The 20,618-nt window shown below is 35.4% G+C and overlaps 3 protein-coding genes and 1 long non-coding RNA gene across 20 annotated transcripts; 2 read left to right on the top strand and 2 right to left on the bottom strand.

Annotated features, from left to right (window-relative positions):
• Nucleotides 1-4,207: 4,207 nt before the first annotated feature.
• On the bottom strand, nucleotides 4,208-6,121 carry LOC148212771 (uncharacterized). The gene is made up of 4 exons (XR_015789231.1): nucleotides 5,983-6,121; nucleotides 5,354-5,902; nucleotides 4,645-4,858; nucleotides 4,208-4,344 (listed from the first exon to the last, which is right to left on the bottom strand). It is a non-coding gene; the product is annotated as an uncharacterized LOC148212771 (long non-coding RNA).
• Nucleotides 5,401-9,679, top strand: LOC111017250 (ABC transporter B family member 14-like). Its single transcript, XM_088120566.1, has 6 exons — nucleotides 5,401-5,660; nucleotides 5,811-6,124; nucleotides 6,302-6,525; nucleotides 6,875-7,218; nucleotides 7,304-7,734; nucleotides 7,829-9,679. Exons 1-6 carry the CDS (start codon nucleotides 5,452-5,454, stop codon nucleotides 9,292-9,294), a joined length of 2,988 nt encoding a protein of 995 aa, XP_087976692.1. The 5' UTR covers nucleotides 5,401-5,451; the 3' UTR covers nucleotides 9,295-9,679.
• A 1,820-nt stretch (nucleotides 9,680-11,499) lies between these two features.
• LOC111017276 (Peptidase C78, ubiquitin fold modifier-specific peptidase 1/ 2) lies at nucleotides 11,500-19,751 on the bottom strand. 17 transcript variants are annotated; one of them, XM_088120822.1, is made up of 11 exons: nucleotides 19,570-19,749; nucleotides 19,276-19,387; nucleotides 18,264-19,156; nucleotides 17,704-17,815; nucleotides 16,830-16,925; nucleotides 16,077-16,747; nucleotides 15,781-15,884; nucleotides 13,111-15,348; nucleotides 12,915-13,030; nucleotides 11,974-12,306; nucleotides 11,500-11,840 (listed from the first exon to the last, which is right to left on the bottom strand). In XM_088120822.1, exons 1-6 carry the CDS (start codon nucleotides 19,626-19,628, stop codon nucleotides 16,664-16,666), a joined length of 1,356 nt encoding a protein of 451 aa, XP_087976948.1. In that variant the 5' UTR covers nucleotides 19,629-19,749; the 3' UTR covers nucleotides 11,500-11,840; nucleotides 11,974-12,306; nucleotides 12,915-13,030; nucleotides 13,111-15,348; nucleotides 15,781-15,884; nucleotides 16,077-16,663. The 17 variants fall into 17 exon arrangements, with proteins under 17 accessions (XP_087976948.1, XP_087976951.1, XP_087976950.1 ...); XM_088120825.1 differs by adding an exon at nucleotides 12,499-12,719 and having other exon boundaries at nucleotides 12,896-13,030; nucleotides 13,111-16,747; XM_088120824.1 differs by adding an exon at nucleotides 12,499-12,719 and having other exon boundaries at nucleotides 13,111-16,747.
• On the top strand, nucleotides 12,542-16,468 carry LOC111017177 (ABC transporter B family member 19-like). The gene is made up of 6 exons (XM_088120831.1): nucleotides 12,542-12,783; nucleotides 12,939-13,252; nucleotides 13,425-13,648; nucleotides 14,049-14,392; nucleotides 14,478-14,908; nucleotides 15,003-16,468. The coding sequence occupies exons 1-6, from the start codon at nucleotides 12,575-12,577 to the stop codon at nucleotides 16,466-16,468; spliced, it is 2,988 nt and encodes a 995-aa protein (XP_087976957.1). The 5' UTR covers nucleotides 12,542-12,574.
• Nucleotides 19,752-20,618: the final 867 nt, after the last annotated feature.

Raw genomic sequence — 20,618 nt, 5'->3', positions numbered from 1 at the left:
TTAGGTTTGAAACCCTCACTCCTCAACATGAAAGGTAATTTGAACTTGAATATAAACAATAACGAAAAAGAGTATATACCAGATAAATTAACTAGAAATAATGAAAAGATGGGAATAAATTAAAAAAAATAATGGAAAAAATTAGCATTGCTGGTTCGGTTAACATCAACTTCTGTCGGTAAACCTTCGACTTACAATGTTAGGGTTGGCCAAAAATCGAACCCTATTGACCGATGCTCAAGCCTATTCACGATGCTTCCTTTGATTGTGGATCTTTGAATAATGAGAGGTGACCTTTTCTTTCTATATAGTTTGGTGTGGAATTTATGTGAGCTTTCTTCTTACATGGATTTAAGCTCAATCTAATGAGTCAATGTCTTGTAAAAAAATACTATCGTCATTTGATTGGCCATTTTTATATATTTTCATAATAATATATTTTAGTGCGTTAAGGATGAATAAACAATCACTCAACTCAAACGTTTACGCTAATTATTTGGGTAAATTTAATTCATAGATGATATCTCGACAATTTATAAGTTTGCTTTTTAATAGTTTGCATCCAACATTTGTTATAATAAATAAGATAAGCACCAAATAAATATAATAAAATAAATATATTTATATATTTTGTTTGAGTATGTTAGAGCTTATTTGATAACGTTTCCGTTTCTTGTTCTTCGTTTTTAAATTTTATTAAAAAACTTAAGTATTTTGCAACTAATTACGTTTCTTTCTTTTTTGTTTGGAAACATTCTCAAAATTCTACAGAAATTTTAGAAACAATCAAAAAAAGTTGTTTTCGTTTCCAATTTATTACAAATACATAAATATAAATATTATTTGATCATCATTGAATTTATAAATGTTGGGTCATGCAGTTCTATTTTTCTTTATTAAAAATGAAGAACAGAAACAAGAAACGAGAACTTTACCAAACGAGTCCCAGTAATTCGAATCCTTCTCCAAGTCTTGCCATAATTTATTAGTTGTTGTGAAATTAGAGGAAGGGCGAAAAATGAAAGAGTGCAGAAAATTACTAGGATTTCATTGATAGAATACTTAACAATATATTTTATATTAAATGATTAAAATAGATGATTCGGAGGGGAGACAATCACTTTCAAATGATTAAAATAGATGTTTCGGAAATACCAATAACCAAAATAAACAAAAGAAGCGCCAAGCAACCTCATTGATAAGCGCTCGTCAAACTTAAAAGATCAAACAATTGACACCGATATCAAACGCTTGACACCTATGTTAGAAGTGCAAATAAGGTCTATATTGATTAAGGAACAAAAGGATCACACTTGACACCGATATCAAACGCTCGACACCTATGTTATAAGTGCAAATAAGGTCCATATTGATTAAGGAACAAAAGGATCACACTTGACACCGATATCAAATGCTCGACACCTATGTTAGAAGTGCAAATAAGGTCCATATTGATTAAGGAACAAAAGGATCACACTTGACACCGATATCAAACGCTCGACACCTATGTTATAAGTGCAAATAAGGTCCATATTGATTAAGGAACAAAAAAGATCAAACACTTGACACCGATATCAAATGTTCGACACCTATGTTAGAAGTGCAAATAAGGTCCTTATTGATTAAGGAACAAAAGGATCACACTTGACACCGATATCAAACACTCGACACCTATGTTATAAGTGCAAATAAGGTCCATATTGATTAAGGAACAAAAAGATCAAACACTTGACACCGATATCAAATGTTCGACACCTATGTTAGAAGTGCAAATAAGGTCCATATTGATTAAGGAACAAAAGGATCACACTTGACACCGATATCAAACACTCGACACCTATGTTATAAGTGCAAATAAGGTCCATATTGATTAAGGAACAAAAAGATCAAACACTTGACACCGATATCAAATGCTCAACACCTATGTTAGAAGTGCAAATAAGGTCCATATTGATTAAGGAACAAAAAGATCAAACACTTGACACCGATATCAAATGCTCGACATCTATGTTAGAAGTGCAAATAAGGTCCATATTGATTAAGGAACAAAAAGATCAAACACTTGACACCGATATCAAATACTCGACACCTATGTTAGAAGTACAAATAAAGTTTCATATTGATTAAGGAACAAAAAGATCAAACACTTGACATCGATATCAAACGCTCGACACCTATGTTAGAAGTGCAAATAAAGTTCCATATTAATTAAGGAATGAGTGATTTATTATATATAGACGAAGACAATTACCCCTATTACTATGAGACTTTTTTGGGGTGTAAAATCAAAAGCAAAGTCATGAACTAAAAAATTAATGTCGTTATGTTGACCTTAATAACCTGCACAAGATTTACAAAACTCTTTAGCTTTTCAGTTAATGATCTATAAGGATCGGGTGCCCATATTCCTTAACTCAAAAATCTCTCTTGGCTAGATATGATAAAAAAATGAACTTTGTCTTATCATCACCCGCAACAAATAGAAGATGATATTTTCCGTCACATAGTTTGGACCCTTAGAATATAGTATCATTGGAATTTTATGTTTTATTGTATCGAAATGTCCAATGAATCGAGTGATGAGAATGTGACCAAAGTTACACATTGACTAAACAAAGGGAAGATCGTGAATATATAAACGAGGACAATTATCTCCATTAGTATAAAACATTTTGAATGAAACTAAAAACAAAGCCGTGAGCTTTATGTCCAAGCGGACAATATCGTGTCCAAATTTAGCTGTCTTGGTAGAATATACTCAAGTGTTGAACAAAGAAGTGGTGAGTCGAGTCTTGAAAGATGATAGTCATGGTATTATCCATGATTAAACTCTATCGAATAGGCAGTATGCTCTAGGCAAGAGGTGTTGGCATGGACAAAAGTTGGACGGAATGGATGACTATTTGAGAAGAGGTTCAGTAGTACTTTGTTCAATGGGAGGATGAGCAAAGTTCTAGACATTGAGTTGGGTTAAGTCAATTTCATTTTTTAATACTTGTGTTTCGTTTGTCCTCAAGTTCTTAGTACCCATGTTCTTGGAGCTTTTTGGAAAATTAAGGTAATACTTTTTCTAATGCATACGTCATTTGTCATAAACACCCTATTCTACTAAACAATATGTTTGATGACATGACTTTTAGCATGCTTATGGATGACTACATAAATATTCTTTTAAAAATTTGGTTGTATTTGATTAAAATTTTAAAGACTGCTTTTAACCCATTAAAAACAATTATTTAAATTTTGTCTAGTTTGAGAAATTCTAAAAACAAATAAATTTTAAATTTTAAATGAAATATTTAATTAGATTTCTTCCATGCATGCTTATAAAATAATTCAGTACTTCACTTGAGAACATTTAATTTTTCAATCGTAAACTCACCATAAATAAATTAAAGAAGAGCCATTTTTTTAAAGCAACCCTTCAATGATTCATATACTGTTTTTTTAAACAGCAAAGCCAGCAGCACACAAAACAACATTCAGACAAAGTCAAGAAGAAAGGCCACTTCAGTACACTTTCTCTTCTAATTTTTAATTTGGAAACAGCCATATCCAAATGAAGATTCTTTTGCATCACTTCAGAAACTTTATCAGCTGTGCATAATATATAATGGGGAGCTTTTTGCATGTAATAAGAGACTGTAAATTAATTGAAGAATGACGACTCATGATCAAGAGATAAAGGAAGGTGCTTTCCCATTTTACAAGCTTTTTGGCTATGGAGATGCTTTGGATTGGGTTTTAATGGCTTTGGGAACTTTTGGGGCTGTTGTTCATGGCATGACTCTGCCAATTGGGTATCTCTTGCTTGGCAAAGCTCTCAATGCATTTGGAAATAACATTGATGACCTTGACGCCATGGTTGATGCTCTTTATAAGGTATATTATGTTACATGAGCTATTATTATTGTTCATGCATTCACCTAAAATATCTATGAATATAAAGTAATACCATGTTGATAAGAAGTAATTAAGTTTAGGCGTTGTGTTTGGCAGGTGGTTCCATTTGTATGGTACATGGCCATAGCCACTTTGCCAGCAGGAATACTTGGTAAAATACTAATCCCTCTTTATCCTCAACAGATTTATTATTATTATTATTATCTATTTTTTTGATATCCATGAGTGTTCGGGCTAGCTTTATGCACACCTCGATTAATCTTACGGACAAATCTTTAACAGATTTAGATCAAAATACTTCACAGTATACTTACATTTTTCTGATTCTAGAAATTGGGTGTTGGATGTATGCAAGCCAGAGACAAACAGCTCGTCTAAGACTGGCATTCCTACAATCAGTGCTTCGCCAGGAAGTTGGTGCTTTTGACACAGATCTCACCACTGCCAAAGTAATCACTGGTATTACTTCCCACATCAGCATTATTCAGGATGCCATGGGAGAAAAGGTAAAAAATAAAAAACCCGTTAAAGATACCATTTTGATCTCTATACTTCCGAAATGGCCACCTTTTAAAATTACATAGACCAAAATGAACATTTTAGAAGTACAAAGCCTAAAATGAACTAAAGGTGAAAGTACAAGGCCCGAAATGACGGGACTAAAATAGTAGTTTAACCAAAATAAAAAGTCTCATATTCTATGGTAGATTATTATCAAGTTTGAGAGGGATAAGGAATTACTCTCTCTATGGCTTGGAAAATGCAGTTGGGGCATTTTCTGTCGAGTTTGGCGACTTTCATCAGTGGAGTAGTGATTGCAACCATAAGCTGTTGGGAAATTTCATTGCTCACTTTGTTGGTTGCTCCATTGATTCTGGTGATTGGAGCCACTTATTCCAACAGAATGACTGCCATTTCCTCTCTCAAGATGGCTTACCAATCCCAAGGTACTTCCCTGGTGGAACAGGTACATATGTCAACTGAATTTGTGTATAAGATGTTAAGTTACGAAATTCCGAAATGATGATATGATATTGCTAGTGTACTAATGTTGATTGATTTAATACGACGTGATGATATAAGAATATGAAAAGTTAGACATAATAAAAAGCATGCATGTGTAATATATCCTTTTTTCTCTTCTTTTTAAGAAAGCAATATATCAAAGTCTAATGGTCATACTAATTTGCCTAACTATCTACTTCCTTCAGCCATTTGTTTGTCAGTGTACTAGATTAGCCAACTTAATGTACCGTTAATAGATTCCCAAACCAAACGGACCTGGGTAGTCATGAGTCATTTACTAACGAATGATATTAATAGTAGAAACTACATAGAATCACACTTCAAACTTTAAGGACCTAATTATAGTTCAAAGGCCACATAGACAACAATCAAATTCAAACATGAGATCTATAATTTAAAAGAAATTGTTCCTAAACAAACTTACATTTAGAATATATAGAACAGACATGTTAACTGATACGTGTAGAGCAGTCGATATTGCAAATCAGATCAGTGTATGCATTTGTGGGAGAGAGAGGTAGCATGAAGGCATTTTCAGATCAGTGTGAGAAGCTGGTTGTAATGAGCAAGCAAGAGGCGTTGGTTAAGGGAGTGGGCATAGGAATGTTTCAAACTGCAACCTTCTGCTGTTGGAGTCTCATTGTATGGATTGGAGCCGTTGTGGTAACGGCTGGAAGGGCCAGTGGAGGGGACATCATAGCTGCCGTTATCAGCATTCTCTCTGGAGCAATGTAATAAATCTAAACTACACTACTGGAGAAACAATATCAACTTATTAAAAAAAAATGATCCAAAATGATATACAGATATGAAATTCCATGTCCAAGTTCAACTGAACTCAAATGAAGAATCTTATTCTCCTTTTTCTTTGGTGGTTGCAGCTCATTGACTTATGCTGCACCAGACATGCAAATATTCAACCAGGGGAAGGCTGCAGGGAAGGAAGTTTTCCAAGTCATTCAAAGGAAGCCACCTGCAATTTATGGTTCAGAAGAGAAGACTTTGGAAAGTATTGAAGGCAACATTGACATACGAGAAGTACATTTTGCTTACCCGTCTCGTCCTCAGAGACTCATACTTCAAGGCTTTTCTCTGTCCATTCCAGCAGGCCACACCGTTACCTTGGTAGGTAGCAGTGGGTGTGGAAAGAGTACTGTCATCTCCCTTGTCATTAGATTCTATGACCCTCTTCAGGGTATGCCTCCACCAGCCTTTCCCATTTTCTTCTATCTTATTTTTCAAATCTTCCTAGTATGGCTTGCATGTCACTTGGAGAAACATGCTTTAGCCACCCAAATTTTGATATTCCTTTGTATTTCTCATCAAACAACGGTTTGATGTCAATCTTTAAACAGTTCTGCAAATTCTTCAGGTGACATCTTCATCGATCATCAGAACATCAAGGATTTGAATCTGAAATTCCTGAGGAATAACATAGGAACAGTTTCACAGGAACCTGCATTATTTGCTGGAACCATCAAGGATAATATCAGAATGGGAAAAATGGATGCAGATGATCAACAGATAGAAAATGCAGCAGTGATGGCGAACGCACACTCTTTTATATCTGAGCTTCCACAGCAGTACTTAACAGAGGTAAAACTATTTAAGTCAAAGCAGCTTTCCTACCCTATCTATGCCACTTCCTGCTAGAATTCAAAAGTTCACCTGATTTGAATAACATAAAAGGAATTCCATTTATTAAAGGATTCTAACACACTAGACTAAAACATTTTTGAGCTTCAGTTGGGAAAATTTTTCATAGTCAAACAAAAGCTTCAAAGGGGTAAAAGGACTCAACTTTAAAGAACATTCGTATATATAAGAAACCACTGTAAAATGTCACAGATGCATCACTGTTCCAGTTGAGTGCCTTAAAAATATCCGTTTCTTCTAAGATGGGGTTCGATGAAATGAATGATAAGTATGTGGACAATAATTTCAGGTTGGACAAGGGGGAATCCAACTATCAGGGGGTCAAAAGCAAAGAATAGCTATAGCAAGAGCCATTCTAAAAAACCCACGAATTCTTTTACTGGATGAGGCCACAAGTGCATTAGATTCAGAGTCTGAGAAATTGGTTCAGGATGCCCTTGAAAAGGCCATAGTCGGGAGGACAGTCATTTTAATCGCCCATAGAATGTCAACTATTGTTGGTGCAGATATGATTGCAATCATAGAAAATGGAAGAGTTTCAGAGTTAGGAACCCACCAAAGCTTGCGAGAAACAAGCAAATTCTACAGCAACTTATTTGGCATGAATAATATCAGACCAGCTCAAGACTCGAGGTTTGTTCATACTAAAATATACCAACTTTGCTTCTGAAAGAAAACAAAACAACTAACTTGTATGAATTGTTTAGGAATTGGACAGCAATCCAAATTTTTCAGAACCAGGGAGTGCCCATCAAGAAGCTTCAAGTCGTGACCTCAATCAAGACCACAAACTTAAGGAGCCCACAAGTTCCAAAATAGATTCTTTGAACCAAGAGGATGATAATGAGAGATCAAAAGAAATATTCTTTAGAATCTGGTTTGGCTTGAGTAAAATAGAGATTATGAAGACTGCTTTTGGATCTTTTGCAGCAGCTTTGTCTGGAATTTCAAAACCTATCTATGGATTCTTTATCATAACAATTGGGGTAGCCTACTACCACAAAAATGCAGAGCACAAAGTTGGATTATACTCCCTCATCTTCGCTCTGTTGGGATTACTATCACTTTTTACGCAAACCTTGCAACACTATTTCTTTGGTGTAGTGGGAGAGAAAGCAATGAAAAACCTCAGAGAAGCTCTCTATTCAGGTACAACTTAAGAACACTTGTCTGATACTATGAAGTCGTAAGAAGCTTCTATTATTTACTATACTAATCCGATTCCACTGGTGCATTATTTCAGCTGTACTACGAAATGAAGTAGCTTGGTTTGACAAGCCTGAAAACAATGTTGGTTCACTTACATCACAGATAATGAACACCACCTCCATGATTAAAACCATAATAGCTGATCGTATGTCTGTTCTTGTACAATGCATCTCCTCCATTATAATTGCCACCACTGTCAGCTTGATCGTCAACTGGAGAATGGCTCTGGTTGCTTCGGCTGTCATGCCTTCCCACTTCATTGGTGGCCTAATACAAGCCAAGTATGCCAAAGGATTTTCAGGAGATTCTGCTGCTGCTCATCATGAACTAGTTTCATTGGCCTCCGAGTCAGCAACCAACATAAGAACTATTGCATCTTTCTGCCATGAAGAACAAATAATGAATAGAGCGAGAATATCATTAGAAGAACCAAAGAGAAAAAGCAAGAGAGAAAGCATTAAGTATGCAGTCATTTACGGCATCTCCCTTTGTTTATTGAACATTTCCCATGCGATTGCTTTGTGGTACACGACAATTTTGGTTCACAAAAGACAAGCATCCTTTGAAGATGGCATAAGATCATACCAGATCCTCTCTCTCACAGTACCCACAATCACTGAATTGTGGACATTGATTCCAACTGTCATCTCAGCCATTGGCATACTAACTCCAACATTCCACACACTTGATCGGAAAACTCTTATTGAACCAGAAACCCCAAAAAGTTCACCAACAAAGAAAATTGAAGGGAGAATTGATTTTCAAAGTGTAAAATTTAGCTATCCATCAAGGCCAGGAGTTGTGATTCTTACCAACTTCAGCTTACAAATCAAAGCAGGAACAAGGGTGGCTCTAATTGGACCAAGTGGAGCTGGAAAGTCATCCGTTTTGGCACTTCTGCTGAGGTTCTATGATCCTGAAGAAGGCAATATTCTTATTGATGGGAAGAATATAAAAGAATACAATCTGAGAATATTGAGGACACAGATTGGGTTTGTGCAACAAGAGCCTGTTCTGTTTAGTTCCTCAATCAGATATAACATTTGCTATGGAAGTGAGCAGGTCTCTGAAACTGAACTTTTAAAGGTGTCAAAAGAAGCCAACATACATGAATTTGTCAGTACTTTGCCTGATGGATATGATACACTAGTTGGAGAGAAAGGTTGCCAACTGTCAGGAGGACAAAAACAGAGAATGGCAATTGCTAGAACTATATTAAAGAAGCCAGCAATTTTGCTGCTAGATGAACCAACAAGTGCATTAGATGCTGAATCTGAAAGAAATTTAGTGAGAGCTTTAGAGTCAATAAATGAGAATAATGGCTTCAGAGCTACCCAGATTACTGTTGCCCACAGGCTCTCTACAGTGACAGACTCAGATGTTATCATAGTCATGGATAAAGGTGAAATTGTGGAGATAGGTTCGCATACCACCTTGTTAACAGGTTCTGATGGAGTGTACTCAAAGCTCTTCAAGATACAGAGTCTCGCTGATGATTAACATCTTCAATCATTACAGGTAGGATTCTTAAGTATAATATCCTTGTACAAAAGACACCTATAATGATTAATTCGTTGAAAACTTCTGCTTTCTATTATCAGGTAAATCTGAAAATAGGTTCTTAAAAAAGGGAGCTTTTTGACCTTAAACACATCAATGAGTTGTGTCTCAGAGAATAAAGAAGTTCAACATGTTCATATAGGGCTCCAGAGAGATGTGATTAATTGTCTTCGTTATTAATATTCATGGGATTCATGATGTTCCATGTCAAAATCAATTCTCAATAAGAGGAGTAGTCCATGTTTATTACAAACCTATGTAAGGTCCATTTTCTTTTCAACGTGGATCCGTAACATTCATCAATTCCAGATCAAACCCAGTAGCTATTAGTAAAAGAAAAACTAAAAAAATTACATTTCTAAACTAAAATTAAAGGACGAAAATGTATCTATTGACGATGAAATCAGAACATACAAAGCATAATCTGTAACCAAGCTACCTAGTCCAAAAGTATGTGAAATTTAAGTGAACTTGAAGATGAACAAACACAACGAGAAAACATATACACATACAAACAGATTTTTTTTAGTACAATATGTGGGGTGGGGGATCGAACTCACAACCTCTTGGTCGGAGATATATACCAATTACCGCTGAACTATGTTCGCTTTGACGGGATGTAATATGTTGTAATTAGCATCAACATGAGCTGAATTTAAAAATAAAAGTTGTAATATTTATGTTATCGATAATAAAACTAATTCTCAATACCCCACTTATCATATCTGACTATTTTTATTATGAAGTCAAGAGGTAGGATTAGTGAATATTTTGTTCAAAATAAGATTGATATTATTTCAAAATGGGGAATCTTTTCCTAACAGAATAATTGGATGATATAAATAAAATATAGTAACCATTTTTAAACAAATACTATAGGGGGCTAATATATCACTCTTGAACCTAATTTGGTACACCCAATTAAACTATTTACTTTACTCGATCATATCATCAATATGATTGGCTACGACTCTCTTTTATTTAAAGAAAACGTCGGTTACTCCATGTCACGATCACATTGCGACACCCCGCGATTCATTTCCTTTGTTTTAAACAGCACAGCAAGCAGCCCTTATCATCCATCAGCACAAAACAACAGTCAGATAAAATCAAGAAGAAAGGCCACTTCAGTGCACTTTTTAATCTTCAAAATTTTAATATTTCATTTGGAAAACAGCATATCCCCTGAACATTCTTTTGCTTCACTTCAGCAACTTTGGATCTGTAAATAATATATAATGGGGGGAGTTTTTGCTTGTAATGTAATTAAATTAAAAGAGTGTAAATTACAAGATGATTCATGAAGAGAAAGAGGAAGAAGATGCCACCATTATTGTTGATGGTGCTTTGCCATTTTACAAGCTTCTTGGGTATGGAGATGCTTTGGATTGGGTTTTAATGGCTTTGGGAACTTTTGGGGCAGTTGTCCATGGCATGGCTCAGCCAATTGGGTATCTCTTGCTTGGAAAAGCTCTCAATGCATTTGGAAATAATATTGATGATCTTGATGCCATGGTTGATGCCCTCTATAAGGTATGTTATGTTTTGTATATATGCATTATTGTTGTTGTTCATGCAATCACCTTAAATATATATCTTTGAATAAAGTTTTATTCATTTCCAGTTTTGAAATTTTCGTGATGTTTGATTTTGAATCATGAATGTGAAAAGATGTCTCAACTTGAACATAACTGATTAAGACGTATCTCCGACTAAAAGGTCATAGGTTTAAATCTCTATTTACACATTTTGTACTAAAATAAAAGTGAAAAGATGGTTTTTAAAATTTCAAAATTAATAAATGTGTTGGAAGCATGTTGTGGATATTTTGACTAAATGAGCGAGAAACAAAATCTATTGTATTGCAATTTGAGTTGTGCTCTCATATAATATATATATATATATATATATATATATATATATATATATATATATATATCTTAAAATGAACACAGAGATACTCTTTTATGTTTTGAATTATTCTATTAAAAATTATAAATGTCGATATTGATAAATATCAAAAATCTCAATTTTATAGAGATAGTCAATAAAAATATCGATCAGATGTCAGACATAGACTAATATTTCTCAAATTTTCTAAAAATAAAAAAATCATAACAAATAAGCATTTCACCCTCACCCTCCTTAAATAAGTTAAAAGTTCATTAATATTAACATTCTGTCCCTAATAGAGACATTTGAAGTTAAGAGCGCTGTGTATGGCAGGTGGTTCCATTTGTATGGTACATGGCCATCGCCACTTTGCCAGCAGGAATACTTGGTACAGTAATAATCCCTCTCTTTCCTTAACAGATTTAAATAAAATTACTTCACAGTTCACAGTTCACAGTATACTTACATTTTTCTGATTCTAGAAATTGGGTGTTGGATGTATGCAAGTGAGAGACAAACAGCTCGTTTAAGACTGGCATTCCTACAATCAGTACTTCGCCAGGAAGTTGGTGCTTTTGACACAGATCTCACCACTGCCAAAGTAATCACTAGTATTACTTCCCACATCAGCATTATTCAGGACGCCATTGGAGAAAAGGTAAAGAAAAAGACCCATATCCCACAATAGTTTATTATCAAGTTTCAGAGGGATAAAGAATTACTTACTCTCTCTATGCCTTGGAAAATGCAGCTGGGGCATTTTCTGTCGAGTTTGGCGGCTTTCATCAGTGGAGTAGTGATTGCCTCCATAAGCTGTTGGGAAGTTTCATTGCTCACTTTGTTGATTGCTCCATTGATTCTGGTGATTGGAGCTACTTATACCAACAGGATGACTGCCATTTCCTCTCTCAAGATGGCTTACCAATCCCAAGCTACTTCCTTGGTGGAGCAGGTAAATATGACATCTGAATTTGTGTAGAAGATGTTACCATAGCATTAGCTATGTTACAACATAGGCATATGCCTAGTTCTCGTGATTTACTCTGTAAAGTTGAGCACCTACATATTAAGAGTCGGAAAGGGTTAGTCCAACCAGTATGTCACATTCTCATTTAATAAACGATGTTAATAGTAGAAACTACATATAATCACAATCAAACTTTTAGGCTCCTTTATAGATTAAAGATTAGGTAAACATAACCATCAAAATTATACGACAGAAATCTATAATTTAATTTATAGAAAACAAACCAAATAACTGATATGTATAGAGCAGTCAATATCTCAAATCCGAGCAGTGTATGCATTTGTCGGGGAGAGAGGTAGCATGAAGGCGTTTTCAGAGCAGTGCGAGAAGCTGGTTGTGATGAGCAAGCAAGAGGCATTGGTTAAGGGAGTGGGCATAGGAATGTTTCAAACTGTGACCTTCGGCTGTTGGAGTCTCATTGTATGGATTGGAGCCGTTGTGGTAACTGCGGGAAGGGCCAGTGGAGGGGATATCATAGCTGCCGTTATGAGCATTCTCTTTGGAGCAATGTAAGTAAATCTAAAACTACACTACTTGAGAAACAATATCAACTTAAAAAAAAAAACATATGATCTAAATTGATATAAAGATGTGAAATTTCATGTTCCAAGTTCAACAAACCTCAAATGAAAAATCTTACTCTCTTTTCTTTGGTGGGTTGCAGCTCGCTGACTTACGCTGCACCAGATATGCAAATATTCAACCAGGCAAAGGCAGCAGGGAAGGAAGTTTTCCAAGTCATTCAAAGGAAGCCACCTGCAATTGACGGTTCAGGAGAGAAGACATTGGAAAATATTGAAGGCAACATTGAAATACGAGAAGTACACTTTGCTTACCCATCTCGTCCTCAGAAACTCATCCTTCAAGGCTTCTCTTTGTCCATTCCAGCAGGGCAGAACATTGCCTTGGTCGGTAGCAGTGGGTGCGGAAAGAGTACCGTCATCTCCCTCGTCACTAGATTCTACGACCCTCTTCGGGGTATGCCTCACCAGCCTTTTCGCTTTTCTTCTCTATCTCTTTTATTTTTCAAGTCTTCTTAGTCTGGCTTGCATGTCACTTTGATAGTAGATGCTTTAGTCACTCAAATTTCGATATTCCTTTTTATTTCTCCTTTCATGTCAATCTTGAGACAGTTTTGCAAATTATTCAGGTGACATCTTCGTCGATCATCGAAACATCAAGGATTTGAATCTGAAATTCCTGAGGAAAAACATAGGAACAGTTTCACAAGAACCTGCACTTTTTTCTGGCACCATCAAGGATAACATCAAGATGGGAAATATGGATGCAGATGACCAACAGATAGAAAATGCAGCAGTGATGGCAAATGCACATTCTTTTATATCTAACCTTCCAGAAAAGTACTTAACAGAGGTAAAACTATTTAAGTCGATGCAGTTTTCCTTCCCTATCTATGAAATTTTGAATTTTATTCCAGCATTCAAAAGTTTCACTTGATTTGAATTTTGAATAATTCAAAGGGATTGCCTTTTATTAGAGGATTCTAACACATGAGACCGAAACGTTTCTGGGCTTCAGTTAAGAATATTTTTTATAGGTGAAAAAACAAGCTCCAAAGGGGTAAAAGGACATGAAACTTTAAAGAACATTCATATTAATAAGAAACCACTGTAAGCACGTTACAGATGCATCCCTGTTCCAGTTAAGAGTGCCTTCAAAATATCTGTTTCTTCTAAGATGGGTTCAATGAAAAAAGAACAAAAAAAAAGATGGGTTCAACGAAATGAATAAGTATTGTGGATACTAATTTCAGGTTGGACAAGGGGGAATCCAACTATCAGGGGGTCAAAAGCAAAGAATAGCTATTGCAAGAGCCATTCTCAAAAACCCACGAATTCTTTTACTGGATGAGGCCACAAGTGCATTAGATTCAGAGTCTGAGAAGTTGGTTCAGGATGCCCTTGAAAAGGCCATAGTTGGGAGGACAGTCATTGTAATCGCCCATAGAATGTCAACTATTGTTGGTGCAGATATGATTGCGATCATAGAAAATGGAAGAGTTTCAGAAACAGGAACACACCAAAGCTTGCTCGAAACAAGCAGATTCTATAGCAACTTATTTGGCATGCATAATATCAGACCAGTTCAAGACTCAAGGTTTGTTCATACTAAAATATACCAACTTTACTTCTGAAAGAAAACAAAAACAACTAACCAGTATGAATTGTTTATTAATGGACAGCAATCCAAATTCGTCTTCAGAATCAGGGAGTACCCATCAGGAAGCTTCATCTCGTGACCTTGATCAAGACCATAAACTTAAGGAGCCCATAAATTCTGAAATAAATTCTTTGGACCAAGAAGAGAGTGCGAGATCAAAAGAAATATTCTTTAGAATCTGGTTTGGCTTGAGCAAAATAGAGATTATGAAGACTGCTTTTGGATCCTTTGCAGCAGCTTTGTCTGGCATTTCAAAGCCTATCTTTGGATTCTTTATCATAACAATTGGGGTAGCCTACTATCACACAAACGCAAAGCACAAAGTTGGATTATACACCCTCATTTTCTCTATGGTGGGATTACTATCACTTTTTACGCACACCTTGCAACACTATTTCTTTGGTGTAGTGGGAGAGAAAGCAATGAAAAACCTCAGAGAAGCTCTCTATTCAGGTACAACTTAAGAACACTTGTCTGATATTGTGAAGTTGTAAATAGCTTCTAATACTTACCATACTAATCCAACTCTACCGATGAATTATTTCAGCTGTACTACGCAACGAAGTAGCTTGGTTTGACAAACCTGAAAACAATGTTGGTTCACTAACATCACAAATAATGAACACCACCTCCATGATAAAAACCATAATAGCTGATCGTATGTCTGTTATTGTACAATGCATCTCCTCCATTCTAATCGCCACCACTGTCAGCTTGATCGTCAACTGGAGAATGGCTCTGGTTGCTTGGGCTGTCATGCCTTTCCACTTCATTGGTGGCCTAATACAAGCCAAGTCTGCCAGAGGATTTTCAGGAGATTCTGCTGCTGCTCATCATGAACTAGTTTCATTGGCCTCCGAGTCAGCAACCAACATAAGAACTATTGCATCCTTCTGCCATGAAGAACAAATAATGAAGAGAGCCAGAATGTCATTAGAAGAACCAAAGAGGAAAAGCAAGAGAGAGAGCATTAAGTATGGAGTCATTCATGGCATGTCCCTTTGCTTATGGAACATTGCCCATGCCATTGCTTTGTGGTACACGACAATTTTGGTTCACAAAAGACAAGCCTCCTTTGAAGATGGCATAAGATCATACCAGATTTTCTCTCTCACAGTACCCTCAATCACTGAATTGTGGACATTGATTCCAACAGTCATTTCAGCCATTGGCATACTAACTCCCGCATTCCATACACTTGATCGGAGAACTCTTATTGAACCAGAAACACCGAAAAGTTCACAGATGGAGAAAATTGAAGGGAGAATTGATTTTCAAAGGGTAAAATTTAGATACCCATCAAGGCCAGAAGTTGTCGTTCTTACCAACTTCAGCTTACAAATCAAAGCAGGATCAAGGATGGCTCTTATTGGACCAAGTGGAGCTGGAAAGTCATCCGTTTTGGCACTTCTGCTGAGGTTCTATGATCCTGAAGAAGGCAATATCCTTATTGATGGGAAGAATATAAAAGAATATAATCTAAGAATATTGAGGACACAGATAGGGTTTGTGCAACAAGAGCCGGTTCTGTTTAGTTCCTCAATCAGATATAATATTTGCTATGGGAGTGAGCAGGTCTCTGAAACTGAACTTTTAAAGGTGTCAAAAGAAGCTAACGTACATGAATTTGTCAGTACTTTGCCTGATGGATATGATACACTAGTTGGAGAGAAAGGTTGCCAACTGTCAGGAGGACAAAAGCAGAGAATAGCTATTGCTAGAACACTTTTGAAGAAGCCAGCAATGTTGCTCCTAGATGAACCAACAAGCGCATTAGATGCTGAATCTGAAAGAACTTTAGTGAGTGCTTTAGAGTCAATAAATGAGAATAATGGCTTCAGAACTACCCAGATTACAGTTGCCCACAGGCTCTCTACCGTGACAAACTCAGATGTTATCATAGTCATGGATAAAGGTGAAATTGTGGAGATAGGTTCGCATACCACCTTGTTAACAACTCCTGATGGAGTGTACTCGAAACTCTTCAAGATACAGAGCCTCGCTGATGATTAATATCTTCAATCATTCCAGGTAGGATCTAAGTATAATATTCTTATACGAAAGATTGCTACAATGCTCAAGTCATTGGAAATTTTGCTTAATATTATCAGGTAAATCTGGTAATAGGTTCTTACAAAAGGAAGCTTTCTGAGCTTAAACACATCAATGAGTTGTGTCTCAGAGAATAAAGTAGTTCAACACGTTCATTTAAAGCTCGAGAAACATGCTATCAATTGTCTTCAGCAATTCCAGATTCACCCCAGCAGCAATTCCCGGATCAATATAACACAACTGCAAAAGAATATAAAATACATAGTCTCCATCCAATAACCAGAAAGCTTAGCTTATAAGTCTATTATAAAGTAAGGCGAACCTGGTATTGTGGCTTATTTAGCGTATGAATTCCTCTTTTTATTTGTTTCTGCCATCCAATATTTCCTCTAAGGGATCTTTCAAGGCCTTTTGTACTCTGCGTAATATAGCAAAAGATCAGGAGAACCCAGAAAAACTAGAAAGTGAAAAAAAAAATGCAATTCCTACAATAATTAACCAACTGAAAATTCCAACAGCAAATAGGGTGAGGGAGAAGAGTCTCCGTTGTGTGTGTGTGTTTGTGTGAAATAAAAACTTTTATGAAGAAAAACAAAGACATTTAATCAATAGAATTTCACTTAATAAGTTAAGTTGTTTCAAAAAAAAAACAAAAAACAAAAAACTTAATAGGTTAAGGAAAATATTAAACTATATCATTTGGCAAGTAGCCTACAAAAATTGATTAAATTAATAAATATAGCTTGGTAAAATTCATTTACTGTAGCTATTAGCAGGAAAGAAAGAAAGAAAGAAATAAAAAAAAAAAAATCTACAACAACTACTATTTTCAACCATTTTTAGAACTTTAAAACTTAAATGTAAAAACATTGCATTTTGAAACTAAAATTCAAGGACTGAAAAGTAACTATCTACGATGGAATCAAGACATACAAAGCATAATCAAGCTACCTAGTCCAAAAGTATAAGAAATTTAAGTGAACTTCAAGATGAACAAACACAATGGGAAAATTGCATGCCAGCTAAAATACCCCAAGTACTAAATTAAGAGAATTTTGGAGGACCTCTATACCGAATGATGAGTGGGAAATGTTGAAGCTACAGAAGTAATTTTTTCAGTTAAAATTTGGGAAACAAAGAAAAATGACAGCTGCAAAGATAGGGGTCACGGATGAAATTGCAGGGCAGAAAATTACATGAGCTGGGTCCAAAATCAGAAGATTGTATTGCTGCACTCCATTACGCTGATGCTTAACTTGAATCCCCACGATGGTCCTTGAATGTCCATCATGCTGAAAGAACAATGGCCTGATTGAAAAAACCTCATGAAGTTAAAGATAACGATGATACATTCTTTCTTGTATTGATGAAATACATTCTTTCTTGTATTGATGAAACTTTGTCGATACATTCAATGAAATCGTTAGAAACGCGTCATGATACCTTCCAGATTAACACGCTAATGAAGATGTACGTGATGTATTTTTTTTATATACAAAAAAACACTCTCCAATTGGTTAAAAATAATAGAAATAGAATAATTAAAAGAATCCTTCCAAAGACTCCAAGTAGAAGCATTGAGATAGATGATATACTAAGAATTTTCCTAAAAATTATCTCAATCAAAACAATCTATGATTCATCTGAAGCCAAACACATAATAGACATACAAATGGATTTTGGGATAAAATACAAAAGGAAAAAAAAGGAGAGAGGAAAGGAAAAAATGAAGATCAACTGCCAATCAAAGACATACGATTTTTCACTAATAATAACGTGCTGGTGACCATATTTGCGTACCCCTCCATCAGAGAAGTAATTCCATACCCAATCAACCAGAATCTGATGATCTTTCCCTTTTTGTGTGGACTTATTTTTTACGACACTTGGAGAGATTTTAAAATATTTGGACTTTTCATGCTCACTAGAACCAGTTTGCGGAAGATTATCACTGCTACTGACAAGATACCTATCCATAGGCCCATAAACCTTAACTGCTTTTCTCTTATTTGCATCAATTAAGTTAACCATTTGTGCCCCATTACTTGAACCAGGGACTGAGAGATAATGTGTCTCGCACTCCTTAGGACCAAAATCAACTATCCTTGCCTGAAGCCCAAAGTATCGTAAAAGGGCAGCACATTCAGTAGTTCCAATCCAATTTCTTCTGCCATAAATTTTGTAATTAAACTGTTCTGCACCATGTACATCAAATCCACTTTCCCAAGCTATCTCAAGCCATCTCTGAAGTGATGGAATATCAGGAACAACACCTGATCCGCCAAATAAAGTCTTTCTTGCTTCTGGTCTTTGAACAATCAAATGAGAGCAGAGCATTTGAATGTTCCGCCATCCACAGCCCCACCCAAGATCCTCAGATTCGATACTCTGATAATGGTCAACATACCCTGACAAAATACTAGTCGAGTCACCCGATTCCAATTCTAAACAGTTTCTCAATAAAGAAATCAGACCACCTTCCACCTTATAAAAGGAACTCCTATCCTGTAAACCAATCAGGCAAGAGATCTTTTCACTAACATCCAACTCATCCTTCACCACACTCCCCACATCACATCTTAACTTTCTGGTACCAAAAGATTCCTCATAGTTCATCTCGTATGGCATATCCACGGTTACTTGATTACTCTACAAACAAGAATCATACAGGAAGGAAATTACTGAAATGAAGCCGTATGGATTGCACATACAGAAACAAGACATTGGAATTAAACAAAGAAAAAAAAAAGATGGAAGAATTAAGTTACATTGTCACAAGAAGGGGACGAAAGAGCCATTTGTTGGGCAAACTCGAAGTCCCTGGCGAGTTGCTGCTGTTTATCGTCACTGTCTTCATCCTCAAAGTGACCATTGGCATGCCTGCAACGGCAATAAGATAAAGTTTCCTTCCTCAGTGGTTCAGTAAACCCTAGCTACAGAAGTTTTGGAATCAAAAAGTGAGCAAAGTTTTCATACGACGATCTAAAGAGTGGATTGCGATCACAAGAGAAAATATAGCAAGTTACAGAGTGATTGGCAACAAAAAGCGGTAAAAATGGTACCGCTGAAGTTCTTCGGATGGAACAATTTGATCGCAGAAGGGACAACTCGATGAATTCATGAATAAAATCTTTCAGAAGTTTTGTCTTATCAAAACAGAGAATGAAAGATTTGGGAAGACATACTGTTCGGATTTTTCTTTTTTTTTTCTCTCATTATGGAGAAGTCTCGATTCGATGGTTGTATTAAAAAAAATTATCAATAGAATGCGAATGTATTTGTAATTAAGCATAAATAAGGAATGGTATAAATTGCTCAATATCTGAATTTCGATTCCAAAAAATTTTAATAAACGAACTAAGAGGAATTTTGATTCCAATTTCATAAAATTTCTGAAAAACAATATAACATTATTTCATTTCAATTAATTTCTATTTCGATTCATTCTTATTCTGATTCTATAACATGTCTTAAAACAAATATTTCACAATTCATTATTTTTTTTTAAAACTTCAATTTTTGCATTCCTCTCTTTTAATTGAATTATCGAACATGAGAAGAATAAAGAGAGTCCGCTCGTTAGTGTGGAGTAAAGTATTTTTCTTTTTTAAATCATAAATTTAGTCATAAACTCTCCATTAGTTTTTTTTAGACTTTTAATATTTTCGATTCTTAGAATTTCAATTTTATGTTAAATAAATTCTTGAGTTTAAAAAGTCTTAAGAACTCAATTAAAATGTCGGGTTCAATATCTCATATTCACATTTGTTGTACCAAAAAGAAAAAAAAAATCCTCATTTTATCTTCATTATTTATTTTTCAATCATCATATCTTGCTGTTTTGTTCCAATCTTTATATTATTTCTTCTTTTTCTTTACTAATTTTTTCCTTTTAAAAGTAGGTTTTACTTTAAATTCTAAATAAATAAATAAAATGAGAGATTCTTGCTATATTTCATTCTGGGGGTGAGGATTCAAATTCATAACTTTTTAGTAGGAGATAAGTGTAGGTAAAGCGAAATAGTTTTTTTTTTTTTCTGATTACCGAAGAGTCAACGGCCGTTTGACCTTTATGCCCCTATACGTGGGGTATAGACGTTTCATGTGACTT

This window comes from Momordica charantia (genome assembly GCF_013281855.1).
Source record: "Momordica charantia cultivar OHB3-1 chromosome 2 unlocalized genomic scaffold, Mcharantia_2.0 BLBB01000002.1, whole genome shotgun sequence".
Taxonomy (NCBI): Eukaryota; Viridiplantae; Streptophyta; class Magnoliopsida; order Cucurbitales; family Cucurbitaceae; genus Momordica; species Momordica charantia.
The sequence above is the reverse complement of the archived record's forward strand: the minus strand, read 5'-3'. Positions and strand labels throughout refer to the sequence as shown.

Bases quoted from the DNA above. Each gene is read 5' to 3' on its own strand.
- LOC111017177 (XM_088120831.1), top strand. From the start codon at position 12,575: ATGAAGGCGTTTTCAGAGCAGTGCGAGAAGCTGGTTGTGATGAGCAAG. The intron at 12,784-12,938 runs GTAAGTAAATCT...GGTGGGTTGCAG, and splicing joins AGCATTCTCTTTGGAGCAAT to CTCGCTGACTTACGCTGCAC. The intron at 13,649-14,048 runs GTAAAACTATTT...TACTAATTTCAG, and splicing joins CAGAAAAGTACTTAACAGAG to GTTGGACAAGGGGGAATCCA.
- LOC111017276 (XM_088120825.1), bottom strand. From the start codon at position 19,628: ATGAATTCATCGAGTTGTCCCTTCTGCGATCAAATTGTTCCATCCGAA. The intron at 19,157-19,275 runs GTAACTTAATTC...TCTTGTTTGTAG, and splicing joins CGTCCCCTTCTTGTGACAAT to AGTAATCAAGTAACCGTGGA. The intron at 16,748-16,829 runs GTTCGCCTTACT...ATTCTTTTGCAG, and splicing joins TAAATAAGCCACAATACCAG to TTGTGTTATATTGATCCGGG.
- LOC111017250 (XM_088120566.1), top strand. From the start codon at position 5,452: ATGAAGGCATTTTCAGATCAGTGTGAGAAGCTGGTTGTAATGAGCAAG. The intron at 7,219-7,303 runs GTTTGTTCATAC...GGAATTGGACAG, and splicing joins AGACCAGCTCAAGACTCGAG to CAATCCAAATTTTTCAGAAC. The intron at 7,735-7,828 runs GTACAACTTAAG...GCATTATTTCAG, and splicing joins CAGAGAAGCTCTCTATTCAG to CTGTACTACGAAATGAAGTA.